The 17,416-nt window shown below is 48.0% G+C and overlaps 1 protein-coding gene across 2 annotated transcripts in view; it reads left to right on the top strand.

Moving 5' to 3' along the window:
• ISY1 (ISY1 splicing factor homolog) overlaps positions 1-14,086 on the top strand; it is a 29,509-nt gene extending 15,423 nt beyond the window's left edge. Inside the window, exons 7-11 of one of the 2 annotated variants that reach the window (XM_059390428.1) lie at positions 1,730-1,847; positions 7,403-7,525; positions 8,291-8,412; positions 12,861-12,947; positions 13,338-14,086. In XM_059390428.1, the coding sequence (XP_059246411.1) occupies positions 1,730-1,847; positions 7,403-7,525; positions 8,291-8,412; positions 12,861-12,947; positions 13,338-13,445 (558 nt within the window). In that variant the 3' untranslated portion in view covers positions 13,446-14,086. The remainder of the gene's footprint in view (positions 1-1,729; positions 1,848-7,402; positions 7,526-8,290; positions 8,413-12,860; positions 12,948-13,337) is intronic. The other variant, XM_059390429.1, reaches the window with a different exon arrangement.
• The last annotated feature ends 3,330 nt before the right edge of the window (positions 14,087-17,416 follow it).

Raw genomic sequence — 17,416 nt, 5'->3', positions numbered from 1 at the left:
CTGCCTCTCTGCCTACTTGTGATCTCTCTCTGTCAAATAAATAAAAATAAAATCTAAAAAAAAAATAGTCATTTGTATCACTATTTTATTTTATTTTACTTTTTTTTTTAAGATTTATTTATTTATTTATCAGAGAGATGGGGGGGAGAGAGAGCGAGCACAGGCAGACAGAATGGCAGGCAGAGGCAGAGGGAGAAGCAGGCTCCCTGCCTAGCAAGGAGCCCGATGTGGGACTCGATCCCAGGACGCTGGGATCATGACCTGAGCCAAAGGCAGCTGCTTAACCAACTGAGCCACCCAGGCATCCCTGTATCACTATTTTAAAGCATTTTTGAGAAAGTTGGAAAATTAGTACAGAGAATTCTTATATACCATTCATACAGATTTACTTGCCAGATTTACTTTGTCATTTTCTGTGTGTCCCTTCAGATTTATTTTTTCTGAACCATTTGAAGCTTAAATACATCATGTTTCCTATCCCTTAATACTTAATATCTCTGTGTATATTTTCTTTTTTCCTCACTCTGTCTATATTTTCTTTTTTTAAGATTTTATTTAATTATTAGAGAGTGTGTGTGTTAGCACACGAGCAGGAGGAGCTGCAGGCAGAGAGGGAGAAGCAGGCTCCCCATTGAGCAGGGAACCGGAAACAGGGCTCAATCCCAGGACTCTCGGATAATGACCTGAGGTGAAGGCAGATGCTTAACTGACTGAGCCACTCAGGCGCCCCTCTCTGTGTATTTTCTAAGAGTAAGAACGTTCTCCTTACATAACCATGGTGGAATTATCAAGTGTAAGACATTTAACTTTTTTTTTAAGATTTTTTTTTTTTGACAGAGCACAAGCAAGGGGAACAGGAGAGGGAGAAGCAGGCTTCCTGCCAAGCAGGGAGACTGATGTGGGGCTCGATCCCAGTACTCTGGGGTCCCATGACATGAGCTGAAGGTGGACACTTAACTGACTGAGCCACCCAGTCGCCCCAAGACATTTACCTTTGATATAATCATTTTATCCATCCTTCTTGGCTGTTTCACTGATTCTCCCAGTAATCTCCTTTTTAGCATTTGCCCCTCTAAGACAGGACCTAGTCCAGGGTCACATACTACATGTAGCTGTTGATATGATCATCTTTGATGGTTAGATTTCTCTCTTCAGGATGTATCTCATTTGTCTTTTACTGCCTTGTCATTGAAGTTGTTTGCAATTGTTTCTTTAAGCTTTTGTCACTTGGGTCATATCATAAGTGTTATCCTAAGGTGATAGGAAAGTTTCATAAGAATCATCATTTTTTTTTTTAAGATTTTATTTATTTATTTGACAGACAGAGATCACATGTAGGCAGAGAGGCAGGCAGAGAGAGAGGAGGAAGCAGGCTCCCTGCCAAGCAGAGAGCCCGATGTGGGGCTTGATCCCAGGACACTGAAATCATGACCTGAGCCGAAGGCAGAGGCTTAACCCACTGAGCCACCCAGGCGCCCCAAGAATCATCATTTTTAAGGCATAGAATATTTTCCATCCTTGAGTATGCTGAAATTTACATAAATCGTCCTCGTGCTCTTAGGTATTTAGTCTGATTTTATTTTATTTTAATTTAGGCTGATTTTAATTTATGAAAAAAATGGACCTAAATATTTTTCTCTGTACATCAGTGTTTTCCCACATTCAGGTATATTTGCAAATATGTGAACTAAAAGATCAGATCCATTTTCTCTTTTTCCTTCCCAATAAGAAAGTTGGCCCTAAAATGCTGGATCATGAAGGGAAAGAAGTCCCAGGAAATCGAGGTTACAAGTACTTTGGAGCAGCTAAAGATTTGCCTGGTGTCAGAGAGCTTTTTGAAAAAGAGCGTAAGTAACTGTTAATGTTTGTGATATAGTTTGTGATGATGTAATGTAGGTTTTAGCCTCTGATTGCTAGTGATCATCATAACACACCTGTAGGCTAGGTGCTCTTCCTGTATTGTTCCTCAGGTGCTCTGCAGTGATGTCAGAATTATTGTCCCCAGATTTGAGAGGAAGGGAAGCAGGCTCTCTGCAGAGAGCCTGATGCAGGGCTTGATCCCAGGACTCTGGGATCATGACCTGAGCCAAAGGCAGAGGCTTTAACCCACTGAGCCACCCAGGTGCCCCTTATTGTCCCCAGATTTCAAATGAGAAACTGTAAGTACTAGTAGTTGAAGTTGTAGGCCCAGGGTGCACAGATGGGCCTGGGAGGTGGATCCAGAATTGACTGGCACCAAATTCTCACCCTTGGCACATGCCAGTCTCTCAGCCTAAATGTTTCCCTGTTTGAGGTTTCCTGAGATTATCAGGACAGACTCTGATGTTCACTGAAACAGCTTCCTGTTTCAGTTACTTATTAGTTGAAAAGCCCTACCTGAAGAACACGTACAACCTTGGGCCAAACACCAGGAGGTATAAATGGAGAAAAGTGGAAATGCTAGGGTGCCTGGGTGGCTCAGTGGGTTAAGCCTCTGCCTTCGGCTTGGGTCATGATCCTGGGGTCCTAGGATTGAGCCCCTCATAGGGCTCTCTGCCTAGCAGGGAGCCTGCTTCCCCCCTCTCTCTCTGCCTGCCTCTCTACCTACTTGTGATCTCTCTCTGTCAAATAAATAAATAAAATATTAAAAAAAAAAAAGAAAAAAAAATAAAGTAGTCTGAACTCTTTATACAAAGAAGTATGAATAGCAGAGAAGACACTAGTATTCTCACCGCTGTTAAGATTCTGCCCCATTTCCTTCCAGTCAGCTTTTCTGTTTGTTTAAAAATATAATTCTACCTAGGGACACCTGGGTCGCTAAGGAGGAAGCCTGCTTCTCCCTTTACCACTCCCCCTGCTTGTGTTCCCACTTTTGCTGCATCTCTCTCTGCCAAATAAATAAATAAAATCTTTTAAAAAATGCAAACAGGGGCGCCTGGGTGGCTCAGTGGGTTGAGCCGCTGCCTTTGGCTCAGGTCATGATCTCAGGGTCCTGGGATCGAGTCCCGCATCAGGCTCTCTGCTCAGCAGGGGCCCTGCTTCCCTTCCCTTCTCTCTGCCTGCCTCTCTGCCTACTGTGATCTCTGTCTGTCAAATAAATAAATAAATAAAATCTTTAAAAAAAAATGCAAACAAATACAAATACAGTTCTACCTATATTAAGTCCTTCTTTTTAAATTAATTATGCCCAAACTGTTTTGCCTGTTTTATTAACAACACTTAAAAATAACTCAGGGGGCAGTGTACCTGGGTGGCTCAGTTGGCTAAACACCTGACTCTTGATTTTGGCCCAGGTCATGATCTCAAGGTCATGAGGTTGAGCCCTGCATCAGGCTCTGTGCTTAGTGGGGAGTCTGCTTGGGATTCTCTCCCTCTTCCTCTGCCCCTCCCCTCTCTAAAAAATAATCTTAAAAAATAATAATAATAACAATATAGGGGGTGCTTGGCTGGCTCAGTAGGTAGAGTGTGGGACTCTTGTGAGTTTGAGCCCCGTGTTGGGTGTAGAGATTATTTAAAAATAAAAATCTTAAAAAAAATAATTCAGAGTTTAAGTATCATGCTGTTCATTATGAAATTAATATAATTTTATTACAGAGAAGTTGCAAAATACAGAAAATCAGAAAAAAGCCTGTCCATATTTTCACATCTTATAAATGACCGTTGTTGACATGTTGGGGCATATTTTCTTCAGTTTTTAAAGGGAAATGACAATCCAACATATTGGTCAAAGAATCAAAGCTAATAATTTAAGAAGAGAAAATTCATGTGAATGAAAATATGTATGTGGAGGGGGCTCCTATACTGAGGTTATACTGTACATAATTACTTTTTTAAATTTGCATTTTTCTAAAAAAGTCAGTTGTAGATATTTTTTTAGAAATATCTGCTTTGGTCTTTTTTTTTTTTTTTTTTTTTTTTAAGATTGTTTATTTATTAGAGACAGAGAGAGTGCACAAGCAGGAGGAACAGCAGGCAGAGGGATAAGCAGCAGGGTGCTCTACCCCAGGACCCTGAAATCATGATCTGAGCTGAAGGCAGACAGTTAACCAACAGAGCCACCCAGGTACCCTGAAAGTACTTAAGTCAGTCTTAATGAGTATAATTCAAATAGCACTGTCCCCTGGGTCTCCCCCATCCCTGTGCCCCTGGATAACTGGTAATCATAATTATCTGATTTGGTACATTCCCTTCTAGGCTTTTTTTTTAAATGCACTTACATGCTTATTTCATCAGCTAAATTTCATCATTATAAGTGACAGATGACTCAACCCCAGTTCTGTTTAGGCAGAAAAGTGAATTTATTGACTCACATAACTGAAAAGCCCACGGGTGGTTTGTCTTCAGGAAAGGCTGATACCGGGTCACATTTCTTCCATGTTTAGTTTTGACTTCCAGTCTGTGAGCTTGTTTCTCTCTTTAGCTCTCTGCTTGTGGTGGCAAGTGGTCCATCATCAGTTTATGCTTTGTCCTCTCTCTGTAAGAGATTTTTCGCCACCCCAAAGTGGTTAAAGCAAAACTCCTAGAATTGCTCTGGTTGGCTTGGATTGGATCCTAGGTCCATCCTTGAACCAGCCCCTATGATGGGGAGGGCTGCGATGTTCTGAGCCAGCCAGGTTTTAGCCCTGTACCCTGTGCTGGGTGCAGCCAAAATTGTCACAGGACAGGGACCAAGAGTGGTGCAGGGTTGGACAGATTTGCTATCACCAGTGTCAGGGTGATGGGTGGAGGACTGCCAAGACCCAGTGGCACTCCCATACCTGTTGTGCCATATTCTGTGTTGATATCCTCCCATTGTTCTGCTTAGAACTCTGTGAATGGATGTGAAGGATTAAAGCATAGAGGATATGAATTAGCCATACATTATGTAACTATTCATTCACTGGAAGACCTTTAGCTGTTTCTAGTTTCCCATAATTGTAAAATTTTTGCAGATCTGAAGGTTAAAAATTTATTATTTTTACTTTTTATTTCCTTGATTTACTAATGAAATTAATAATTGAATTCAGTTACTAATTGAAAAAATTTTTTAAAGATTTTATTTATTTGGGGCACCTGGGTGGCGCAGTGGGTTAAAGCCTCTGCCTTCAGCTCAGGTCATGATGCCAGGGTCCTGGGATCAAGCCCCGAATCGGGCTCTCTGCTCAGCGGGGAGCCTGCTTCCTCCTCTCTCTCTGCCTGCTTCTCTGCCTACTTGTGATCTCTGTCTGTCAAATAAATGAATAAAATATTTAAAAAAAAAAGATTTTATTTATTTGACAGAGATCATAAATAGGCAGAGAGAGAGGAGAGAGGAGGAAGCAGGCCCCGTGCTGAGCAGAGAGCCCGATGTGGGGCTTGATCCCAGGACCCTGGGATTATGACCTGAGCTGAAGGCAGAGGCCTTAACCCATTGAGCCACCCAGGCGCCCCACTAATTGAATTTTTTTTTTTAAAGATTTTATTTATTTATTTGACAGACAGAGAACACAGGTAGGCAGAGAAGCAGGCAGAGAGAGAGGAGGAAGCAGGCACCCTGCTGAGCAGAGAGCCTGATATGGGGCTCCATCCCAGGACCCTGGGATCATGACTTGAGCCGAAGGCAGAGGCTTTAACCCACTGAGCCACCCAGGCGCCCCTAATTGAAATTTTTATACATGCAATATTTTTCTTCTGAAATGATCAGTTTTTACTCTTTCACCTGTTGGGTTATCATTTCCCTTTTGATTTTTTTTTTTAAGATTTTTATTTATTTATTTGACCGACAGAGATCACAAGTAGGCAGAGAGGCAGGCAGAGAGAGAGAGAGAAAGGGAAGCAGGCTCCCTGCCGAGCGGAGAGCCTGATGCAGGGCTTGATCCCAGGACCCTGGGATCGTGACCTGAGCCAAAGGCAGAAGCTTTAACCTACTGAACCACTTAGGTGCCACCCCTTTTGATTTTTTAAATATATTTTTTATTTTTTTAATTTTTGAAAAAAAATTTTTTTTAATTTTTATTTTTAAATTTTTAAATAAACATATAGTGTGTTTTTATCCCCAGGGGTACAGGTCTGTGACTTGCCAGGTTTACACATTTCACAGTACTCATCATAGCATATACCCTCCCCAATATCCATATCCCTACCACCCTATCTTGTCCCCACCCCCCCAGCAACCCTCAGTCTGTTTTTTGAGATTGAGTCTTCTATGGTTTGTCTGAAAAAATTTTTTAAATACTTTATTTAAGAGAGAGAGAGAGTGAACACAAGTGTGGGGGAGGGGCCCGATGTGGGGCTGGATCCCAGGATCCTGAGATCATGACCTGAGCCAAAGGCAGACATGTAAGCGACTGAGCCACTTAGGTGCCCCTAAGATTTTTTTATTTTTAAGTAATCTCTGCACTCAACATGGGGCTGGAACTCATGACCCAGAGATAGAGAGTTGAACATCGACTGAGCTAGGCAGGGCCCCCCTCCCTTTCGATTTTTAAGAATTACATAAATACTCTGAGTACTAACCCTTAGTCTGAAAATATTTTCTTCAAGACTTTCTCATTTATCTTTTTGGTTTATTTATAGTTTCTTTTGTCTTATCTATATACTTATGATTTTTCATCGCATTTTTATTAAACCTCATGACATTTCCTGTATTATCAAAACACCTTGTGAAACAGCTATGGGGGGCCATAGGGAACCCCATTCCCCACACATCCTGTCGTTCACAGCCATAGTTATTCCAGGTTTTCACAACTCTGTAAACAATGCACATCTCCGTCCATAGAGCTTTGCCTGCCTTTGTTTTTGTTTTTTGAGTTAGGATAAATTCCTTCTAAATAGGCTAATTGGGGGGTGCCTGGGTGGCTCAGTGGTTTGGACTGCTGCCTTCGGCTCGGGTCATGATCTCAGGGGCCTGGGATCGAGCCCCGCATCGGGCTCCCTGCTCTGCAGGAAGCCTGCTTCCCTCTCTCTCTCTCTCTCTCTCTCTGCCTGCCTCTCTGCCTACTTGTGATCTCTGTCTGTCAAATAAATAAATAAAATCTTTAAAAATAAATAAGTAGGCTAATTGGGTTAAAGGTTTCAAAACTGATTGAGAAAAGGGTGGGTTGTACCACTTAACGTAGTTCTATGGCTAGTATAGGAGTTGCTTATGTTGTGGAGTTTTCTTTCTTTTCTTTATTTTATTTTATTTTATTTATTTATCTGACAGAGAGAGATCTCAAGTAGGCAGAGGGGCAGGCAGAGAGAGAGGAAGCAGTCTCCCTGCTAGGCAGAGAGTCTGATGCAGGGCTCGATCCCAGGACCCTGAGACCATGCCCTGAGCTGAAGGTAGAGGCCCAACCCCATGAGCCACCCAGGCGCCCATCATGGTGTTTTCTTGAGCGTACTCCCTTGGCTGAGAAACATTGTATGGGATGCAGGCTCGAGTGTGATTGTGGTGATTTAGTTAAGTTGGTGCTGTTTCTTTTAGCTCTTCCTCCTCCAAGAAAGACACGTGCGGAGCTCATGAAAGCAATCGATTTTGAATACTACGGTTACCTTGATGAAGATGATGGTGTCATCGTGCCTTTGGAACAGGACTATGAGAAGAAATGTAGGTCTATGAGCAACTCATTTCATTATAGATGGCATCTGGTTTCCGTTCTGTCCTTAGAAAATGGGTTTGTAAATAGTGCCATATGCCAGAAGCGAGTTTATGTATTGCTGATGGTCTGCTCATAACTGAACCCTCCATTAACTACGATGCCATCCAGGGCTGTGTGGGGCCAGAAGCAGCAGATGGGGGAAGCCCAAGGGCGACATCAGACTTGTTCCCCACCTGTAATTCATCATCTGGATTCCTTCCCACGTTGGCCTTTCTTGAACTCAGGAACTGGTGCCCATCGAAGTGGCTTTTCAGTCTGCTTGAAACACAGCTAATACATTAACAGTGCAGAGCAAGATGGCTGACCCTGAGCACTTCCTCCACGCCATGTCTTGTGCTAACCATTTTCTGGACTCTGTTCTGAAGCCTCATGACAGCCCTGTGAGGAATCATTAGTGCTGATCTCCCAGTGGTGTGTGGAGCTAGGGCTTTGGTCGGGAGTCTGAGCCTGTTTCCAGCAGCATGTACAGTTGTGTCTCCCTTGTCAACCTGAAGCCACTCAGGTTGCTGAACTTGGGAGGATCTTGGAATGTCCCCTAAACAGCTGCCTTATTGTGACTTCCGGCCAGAGCTGTGGTGTGACCAGACTCTCTCACATCCTGCTCCTGCCTGCCACGGCAGAGTGGAGGGAGCTCCTCTTGAGAGGGGACACGGGGCCTTGCCCTGCATGGTGGGTAAAGCTAATTCAGAGGCCTGACTCTCCTATTTCTGCAGTCAGGGCCGGGTTGGTGGAAAAGTGGAAAGCAGAGCGAGAGGCCCGGCTGGCGAGAGGAGAAAAGGAGGAGGAGGAGGAAGAGGAGGAAGAGATCAACATATATGCTGTCACTGAGGAGGAGGTACTGTGGGTGGGGGTGGGGGGACTGGTCCTCACTGCCTTCTGCTCCAAGCCACCGGCTAGACTGGACCTTGGGGGAATCGGTGGGGCGGTGGGAAGCCTCAGCTCACTGGGGAGAGATCAGGGTCAAAGCCCAGCTCTCTGGCTGGGAACTCCTCTTCCTTACCTGGAAGATGGATATGAGGATTACCTCGCGCATCCCAGGGAGGGTTCCAGAAGGGAATGGCTGTGAGAGTGTGAGAACACTCTGTAATCTGTGCTTTACACCCAGAATTACTTTCCTGCTTCTTAGAGGTAGGTCCCCCTGAATATACTGCTACCCAACTTCTAAACACTTGGGAAGCCATATGATTTTCAGCCCCATCCCCATTTTTCCTTCTTACTTATCTGTTCACTTATTTATTGTTACTGTGTTTTCAAGCGCAATTATAGATCTGTTGCATTAGTTGCTTTTACTTTATAAAGTACCACAGATGGGGATGCTTAAACACCAGAAATGGGTTTACTCAGTGTTCTAGAAGCTGGAAGTCTGAGCTCAAGGTGTCAGCAGTAGGTCTTGTCATTTCTCTTTAGATGCCGGTCCAGGAGCTCTGCTGCAGTCTTAACACCCCCCATCCCTCCAGGGTAGAGATAGAAACCCACCCAGAGCAGACAAGGCTTTGATGCAGAAGGTCACCCCAAGGGTGGAGCTGTGGTCCTGCCTCAAAGCCAGAGCCTTCTAGTTCCAGGCTCTCCTGAGGGGCCTGCCATGCAGGCCTTGACACATCCAGAGAGAATGAAGTGGATTTGCTGGACTGAGAAGGGGAGGGGCGTTACCGCTGTGTGGGCGGTAGGTCAGGGCCTGTATGAGGAGCTTGCTGTGATACGGGTGGCAAAGTCTCAGAGGTTAGCGACTTGTTGGCATCACACATGATATAGCTGACCTGAGGCTTCTGGGCAGGTTTGGCTGATGAGCAGTGGGAAGAGTGAAGCATTTGAAATAAGCTGGCATATGTGCTTGCTTCAGCGGCATATCCACTGAAGTAGGCTGGCAGCATGCCCTAGGAAGGTCTCGTCTGGTCTTGTATTTTCTTCTCTTGTTTTTTCTTTTCTTCCTGCCTCCCTTCCTTTTTCCTTTATTTTTTCCCCTAAGTGGAACCCAGCACAGGGCTTGAACTCAAGACCCTGTGATGAAAACCTGAGTGGAGATCGAGGGTCAGATGCTTAACCATCTGAGCCACCCAGGCGCCCGTACCTAGGAAGGTCTTCTTTAGCTGCAAACATTCATCTGTTCTTTTAGCAGCTGTTGCCTTAATTAGTGGCTACTGTGAGCCGGGCCCATGCTGGGGCCACAGCAGTAATGGAGCTCTGCTTATAGCTTAAAGTCAGTGAGGAGACAGTCCAGTGGGTAGAATCAGTGGAAAACAGTGGCTGTCACAGCAGCTCTGAGACAGTGGCACAGGGTGGGGAGAGCCCTTGAAGCCTTTCCTGGGGAGCAGCCCATTTAGCTGAGGCCTGGAAGATCAGGAGAAGTTAACCAAGTGAGAGGCGGTGAGGGAAGAGTGTTCCAGGCAGAAGGGAACAGCATGTACTGAGAGACACTGTGGGAGTTGGGGGACAGAGGACAGGCCCATGTGGCTGAAGCACAGTGTGGGCTGCTGGTGGGGAGAGAGAGGAGGTGGGAGAGAGGGGCAAGGCAGGACAAGTGAGCGCCCCAGCTCTATAGGGAGGAGGCTTTGCCTTTATCCGGAGAGCAGTAGCAGGCCTCCAAAGGTTATTGTGGGTTTTTTTTTTTTTAAGATTTTATTTATTTATTTGAGAGAGAGGAGAGAACGAGCATGAGGCAGAGGGAGAGGGAGAAGCAGACTATCCACTGAGCAGGGAGGCTGTTGTGGGACTTAATCCCAGGACCCTGAGATTATGACCCCAGCCGAAGGCAGCCACTTCACTCACTGAACCATCCAGGTGTCCCAAGTGTTGTTTTTTGTTGTTGTTGTTGTTGTTTTAAATAATTTACAGGAATGGTAGCACAGAGGGTCCTGTGTATCCTTCACCCAGTTTTCCCCAATGGTTACATCTTCCAGAGTTATAGTACAGTATCCACGCTGCAGGACAGAGTTGGGGTAATGAGTACATAGAGTTTGGTGTCTTCTATCATGTGTGGATTTGTGTAACCACCATTTCTTTCTCTCTCTCTCTCTTTTTTTTGTGAAGATTTCTTTATTAGAGCATGTGCGGTGGGGAGGGCAGAGGGAAAGGGAGAGAGAGTCTTAAACAGATGCTCTGCTCAGCACGGAGCCCAATGTGGGGCTCGAGCTCACAAACCTGAGATCAGGACCTGAGCCAAAACCAGGAGTTAGTCACTTAACTGACTGCGCCATCCAAGTGCCCCTGTAACCACCATTTCAGTTAAGATACAGAGCTGTTCCCTCTCTGCACTGCTCCCTTAGAGTCACACCTCCCTCCTTCCTCCATCCCTTACCTCTGGCAAACTCCAGTCTGTTCTCTTTCTCTATAATTCTGTCATTTTGAGAATGTTTCATAAATGAAATCATACCTTATGTCACCTTTGAGGATGATTCCGACACTCAGCACAGTGCCCTTGAGATCCATCGGAATTGTTGGGTTCAAGAGTTCATTCCCTTTTATTGCTGGGTAGATTCCATATAGAGAGAAGTATGTGAGTGGTAAGTGGGCAGGTCAGTGCATTTTATTTATTTATTTTTTTAAAGATTTTATTTATTTATTTGACAGAAAGAGATCACAAGTAGGCAGGGAAGCAGGCAGAGAGAGAGAGGAGGAAGCAGGCTCCCTGCTGAGCAGAGAGCCCGGTGCGGAACTTGATCCCAGGACCCTGAGATCACGACCTGAGCCAAAGACTGTGGCTTAATCCACTGAGCCACCCAGGTGCCCGGTCAGTGCATTTTCACAAGGAGCAAATACCCAGTCATGAAACAACATGACCATGACCAGCACCCTAGAAGCTTGCTGCTGCCCCACTGGGTGTTACTCTCCTGACCTTGGATAACCCTTAAGCTCTTACCTATTTCTGAACTTGACGTTTGTCGGTGGAATCATGCATACTCTTTAGTGTCTCATGGTCACGGGAATCTGTTTAGTACCTCATTCAGTACCAAATGAGGCTGCTGTGGCCTTCCTCGTTCACAGGGAGCCGTTTATGTTGCGTGTACATGGAGGAGCGGAATTATCAGGTTGTAAGGGAGGCACATGCTAGGCTTCAGAAGATGCGGCTGAACCATTTCCTGGGGTGCTAGGTGCGTTTGCCCTCCTGCCAGCAGCATCCAAGACGTTCCACTGAAGGGTGTGCCAAGAGGCCAGTGCGGGCCACCCAGGGCCTCCCAGAGGTCCTTGCTGCTCAGGTCTCCCAAGCCACAGTATTTCCTTAGGTGATTAGTAATCTCTCTTGACTTAAGTGCAGCCTCTGAGTTGGCCTTTTTTTCTCTATGCGATCTTCATTAAACAAAAAGAGAACATGTATGAGGTTCAAAAGAAAAAAAATACATAAAGATCAACAAAAATTCTATAGGTCTCTTAGTGCAGAGATGCGCCTGGTTCTCATAGCTCTCGCTAGTTTCTGTTCCTGTTTTCTTTCCTCAGACAAAAGGTGGCATCATTTACACATAGCTTCATCGCTCTTTATTTTTTTTTTTTAATTTTTAAAAAAGATTTTATTTATTTATTTAACAGACAGAAATCACAAGTATGCAGAGAGGCAGGCAGAGAGAGAGGAGGAAGCAGGCTCCCTGCTGAGCAGAGAGCCTGATGCGGGGCTCGATCCCAGGACCCTGGGATCATGACCTGAGCCGAAGGCAGATGCTTTTACCCACTGAGCCACCCAGGCGCCCCTCATTGCTCTTTAAATAGTTAATGGTGGGGGCGCCTGGGTGGCTCAGTGGGTTAAGCGCCTGCCTTCGGCTCAGGTCATGATCCCAGGGTCCTGGGATGGAGCCCCACATCAGGCTCCCTGCTCAGTGAGGAGCCTGCTCCCCCCTCCCTCACTCCCCTGCTTGTGTTTCCTCTCTTGCTGTGTCTCTTTCTCTGTCAAATAAATAAAATCTTTAAAAAAAGTAAAAATAGGGTGCCTGGGTGGCTCTGTGGATTAAACCTCTGCTTTCGGCTCAGGTCATGATCCCAGGGTCCTGGGATTGAGCCCCGCATCGGGCTCTCTGCTCAGTGGGGAGCCTGCTTCCCCATCTCTCTCTACCTGCCTCTCTGCCTCCTTGTGATCTCTCTCTCTCTCTCTCTCAAATAAATAAATAAAATTTAAAAAAATTAAAATAAACAAATATATAGTCAGTGGTGCTTCTTCATGTCTTTCTGAGCCTTGAGCTTCCTCTTTCCTTTTGTTTCTTCCTTGTAAGCAGCTGCACAGATGTCCAGTTTTGTAGTGATACTGGCCTGTGTTTAATAGGCTCCTGCTCACTGACTGTTTGGGGGTTCTGTTTGTAGTCTGATGAGGAAGGCAGCCAGGAGAAAGGAGGTGAAGATGGGCAGCAGAAGTTCATCGCCCACGTCCCAGTGCCATCCCAGCAAGAGGTAGGACAGAGAGGGGGGAGCTGCCCTTGCCGGTAGGGCTTCTCCAGCGCCAGGGGTCTCACCTCTAAAGGAGACTGCACGGAGTGGGGGAGCGGGTTTGCCTCGGCCTTCCTGTCCATTAGGGCAGCTCTGACTCCGACCACACTGGTTGCTCTGCTCACAACAGGGTGTGGACTTCCGAGGAGGCAGGCCCTCGTCTGCTTTAGGGGATACTGACACACGGTGTTCCCACACTTCCGGTGGGGAAGAGTGGGGCTTGGGTAGATGCCTCTGGGTTTTGGCTCCTCAGTGGCCTCTGTCCCGGGCACTCTCTCCTGGCCAGGTTCCAGCAAGGTATGGAGGGCCTCTCGGAGGAGTAAAGGATGAGCCCTTTCTTCTTGCCATCCACAGATCGAGGAGGCCCTGGTACGGAGGAAGAAGATGGAACTCCTCCAGAAGTATGCTAGTGAGACCCTGCAGGCCCAGAGCGAAGAGGCCAAGAGACTTCTGGGCTACTAGGGCTGAGCTGAGACCTGCTCAGGGTCTGAAAATCTGACAGAAGACCATCATCCCCCAGTGGCCCTTGGTGAGCCCACCGCACTCTGCTGTCCTGGGATCGCAGACAGGCTGGCTAGTGCTTCGAGTCTTCCTGCTACTTCCCCTCTTTTTCCTAACCCCCCTCTCCTGATCTGAAGGGAGGGGCTGCCTGGGCCTCGCTGGCAGGCTGTCTGCGTACTGAACCCGTTCAGCTGTCACTTTTGTACAAATGTTTTGCTATTGTAGGAACCCACTTATTTTTATCCGGAGTGTGTAAAACAGGCTGCTCACAGACGGCCTGTGTTTTACTTAGCTTTCTACTGTCATCGCTGGGGAGGGAGGTCAATTTATGACTGCCATTAAAAAGATGCAGTTTTTCCTAAAAAGACGTATTGCTACCTCCTCTTGAAAAATGACAAAATGTGTCAACCCTGGGTCCATAGTCACATGTCAGTTGCCATCCAGGGCTGTTCCTTTTGGGTCAGGTTCTGCCCCCAGTTGTCTGTGGCCCACTCAGCCTGCCTCCTTCCCTTCTGCCCAGGTGGCAGGAGTTTCAATTCGTTACTTCTGTCTTACGACTCGTTCAGAAGAGAGCTATTTTTATTAAAGATTTTTATATGAAAGGGAAACTTCCATGTCTGCAGCTTGTTCCTGGAAGCGCACTGAGGTGCAGTGGGATGCCTGGTGCAGAGTCCCTGCTGGGACCAGAGACCCGAAGTACAAGGCCCCGGTGTGGGAGGGGTGGGACACATTCCGGGCTCCCTCTTAGGGCAGAGGCTGGGGAGGTCCCCAAGGTGGCCTGGGTCAGAGCACACCACGGATGCCCAGGAAGCTACAGTCAGAGCCAAGGCTGCCCTCTGGGCTGGATCTCTTCTTTCCAGTAGAGATGGGACACAGCAGTCTCCAGGGCTGTGTGTGTGTCGGGGTGGGGGGTGCTCCATGTACTCTGTAGGGATCCTGGGAGAGTCTGGGAGTCAGCGTCAGGACCAGGGGGCTGTCCTTTGGGTCCGGGCCCCAACTTGGACTGTATGTCAACAGGTGGTCCTGCTTGGGGAAGCCTGTGACACAGGGGGGAGTTGGGCTCTTTGGGCAGGTCTGGGGGGGTCTGCCTGTCAGGGGAACAGCGGGGTCAGGGAATGCCAAATCCCCATGTGGCTGAGGGTGGTGAGTGTCAGGGGAGAGGCTAGCCAGGCCATGGCCAACCCAGATAGGCCCCTTGAGGGAGCTGTGCAGATCCTAGCAAGAGTTTGAACCAGGCAATGTGTCACCTGCCTTAGGAGGGTGTGTGGAGCTGGATGTGGAGACAGGAGGCAGGAGGCAGGGCAGGCAGAGGCTGGGGGCAGGGGGATGTGGCTGCATGGGAAAGGCAACAGAGGGTGAGGAGAGGGGGGGTTGTGACTGGGGTGGGGGCACCTTGCCTCCTGGCTTCCCTCAGGGAAGGGCTGGCTTGTCCCCCCCTTAGCTGAGCCCCTGGTTGAATGTGTGTAGGGAGCAGGGGGAGGTGGGGTTGCAGCTTTGGGAACCCCCAGGGGAGGGAGGGGCAGGGCCAGGCTCAGCTCTGGGACCTAGGCCCCTGGTCTTAGTTTCCCTGTTTTAAAGCCCAGGACTTTGTCCCAGGGTCCGGCAGTGCTACGGTGCAGGCAGAGGCAAGTGAGGGCCCTCATCACAGTCTCTTTGGGGTGTGTAGTGGCCTGGCTCAGACCACTCCCTTGGGGGTTTTTCTTCCAAAGGGTACATGTAGGCTTGGGGGCTGCCCAGCATTCAAGGACAGCAGGAAATCCAAACTGTAGGCATTTCTTCTGCCTGGAAAAGGTGACTGGAAATGCCTGGAGTGTGACCCCTCTGGAAGGTCCAGGCTCCAGGCCTCCATCCCTTAGTCAGTGGAGTTACCAGGCTTCTAACCCCTGGGATAGAGCCAGACACAGGAGCCCCTGCTCCAGCCCCGCAGTGTACAGAGCCTGTCCCAGCTAGAGTCTTGCAGTGGCTTGCTGGGACGTAGGCAGACAGGAATGAGTGTCCCATAACTGAGGAAACCAGGGCTGGGTGGGAAAGTACCTAGCACCATGTCCTATAGGTGTCCTTGGCAGAGATGGCCCTGACCCCAGGCTTCTTCCTATCCCAGAGGCCCTGGCTACTTGCCCTGTGAGAGGCCAGAGAGGGAAGATCTCTGCAGGGCTCCCATTCTGGACCTGCAACAGCAGAGGAATCAGCAGGTGTCATCACTGGTGGGGATGTGGTTCCTTGGCCCAGTTCATTGCTCAGAGACAAAAGAGCCAGTCCTGGGAGCCTTGAGTTTGTTGACAAAATCTGTTTCGTGGTTTATATTAGCTTTGGCTTTGCCTGAAGTTTCCAAAAACACGACTCTCCATATTTCCATAGACTTCCCTCCCTTTTGCTCACCCCACTGGTTTTCCTACAAGTGAAACATCAGTCTTCCTCTTGGTTTGCTTTAAGATTCATCAGACTAGCACCATCCAGGCCTTAGGCTGGGCTTCCTCCCCATGTATCCCCACCCGCCCTGTACTCTGACCCCCGTGACACTTGTGTTCGGGCTCTTGAGCAATTTATAAACAAGGAAGAGATGAACATGTTCTACTCTGACCCTGGATACCTTGAGCAGTGATGAGAGGGACAGGCCGGTCACAGGGGAGCAAAGGTTCCGGTTGTGTGGCCACACAGACAGCAGCCCCTCCATCCTCTAACAACTGAACTGAAGAAGAGACATCAGCATCCCACTGCCTCCTCCCAAAGCCCTAAGAAAGGATATAGTGGGGGTGTCTCAGCCCCTGCTCACAGAAACTGTGAAGCGGTGACAGCAGGAACCCATCTGGGTACATCAGGCCTTCCCTAGTGGGGCAGGCAGCGCTTGACTAATGAGCAGACGGGACCCTGGGGAGGCCAGTGGCAGCACACCGCCCCTTCAGGCATTTTCATATCTGTCCCTCTCCTGTTGCACTTCCCCCCCAACACCCCCTCCCAAAAAGAATGTAGAGGGAAGTTCCCTGCAGGGTTGAGGGGTGCTGAGTTTCCACACAGGGTATTTCCTGCGCATCTCAAAGCCTGGGTTTCCATCTCAGTCAGTGTGGTGAGGAGTGGGGAGAGCAGGGCTTGATCCCCCTCAGTCCCTCTGGCTATGCCATGGAGGACTCCATGCAAACTGGCAAGTTGGAGGGTCTGGGAAAAAGGGCGGGGATGGGGGACACAGATGACGGAGGAATAAGGTTTAATACTGTGTTTCAGAGGGTCTGGGACTTATCACTGAAGTTTGAGCAGCGGAGTGGCCTCCTCAGAGCCCCTTGGGTGGGGGGAGGGGAACTGTGGGAACCTGATGCTGAGGGGGTGTTGTGGAGGGGGGGCTGTTAAGCCAGCACAGGCCTGGGTAGGACACTGTGCCAGGTGGAGGGTGGCAGTGGGGGTGGGAGGACAGCATGGAGCTGGCAGAGGTAGAAGTAGGGGTGCTGCGAGAGCCATTTGATCCCTTTATTTTCAGACAGAGCCTCAAGCATGAAATGGAATCAACAGAAGCAGGGAGGACTGGGGTTCATTTCCCCATGTTCGTGATGTTTTGGGGTTCTGGGAGTGGGGAGAGAGTTGGATAGCTGGCATTTCTTTGATCTCCAGTTGGCTGAGGGCTGGCCCCCGGGAGGGCGCCTTCCCAGTCATCAGCCAGCACCAGCCCAGGGTACCCATGTCTACAGCTCTGGTAAGATAGCTTTGCTTCCTTGCTGCGCCATTATATTCTAATGTCGCTTAGCAAGCCCTCTTCTATATTAAGAATGCAGGGTATCATCGTTGATGTCTGGTCTTCGCTTCCTTACTGTGTTTTCTCACCTTCGTGTCTGATGGGTCTGTTGGAGGCACATTTTTAGCACTAAGTCTGGGTGCTGCGAAATAGAACTCAGGTGATATTGTTAGAGGTTGTGTATTTTAATCATGGTGACTGTAGAAAGAAT

This window comes from Mustela nigripes, chromosome 2 (genome assembly GCF_022355385.1).
Source record: "Mustela nigripes isolate SB6536 chromosome 2, MUSNIG.SB6536, whole genome shotgun sequence".
NCBI lineage: Eukaryota > Metazoa > Chordata > Mammalia > Carnivora > Mustelidae > Mustela > Mustela nigripes.
The sequence above is the reverse complement of the archived record's forward strand: the minus strand, read 5'-3'. Positions and strand labels throughout refer to the sequence as shown.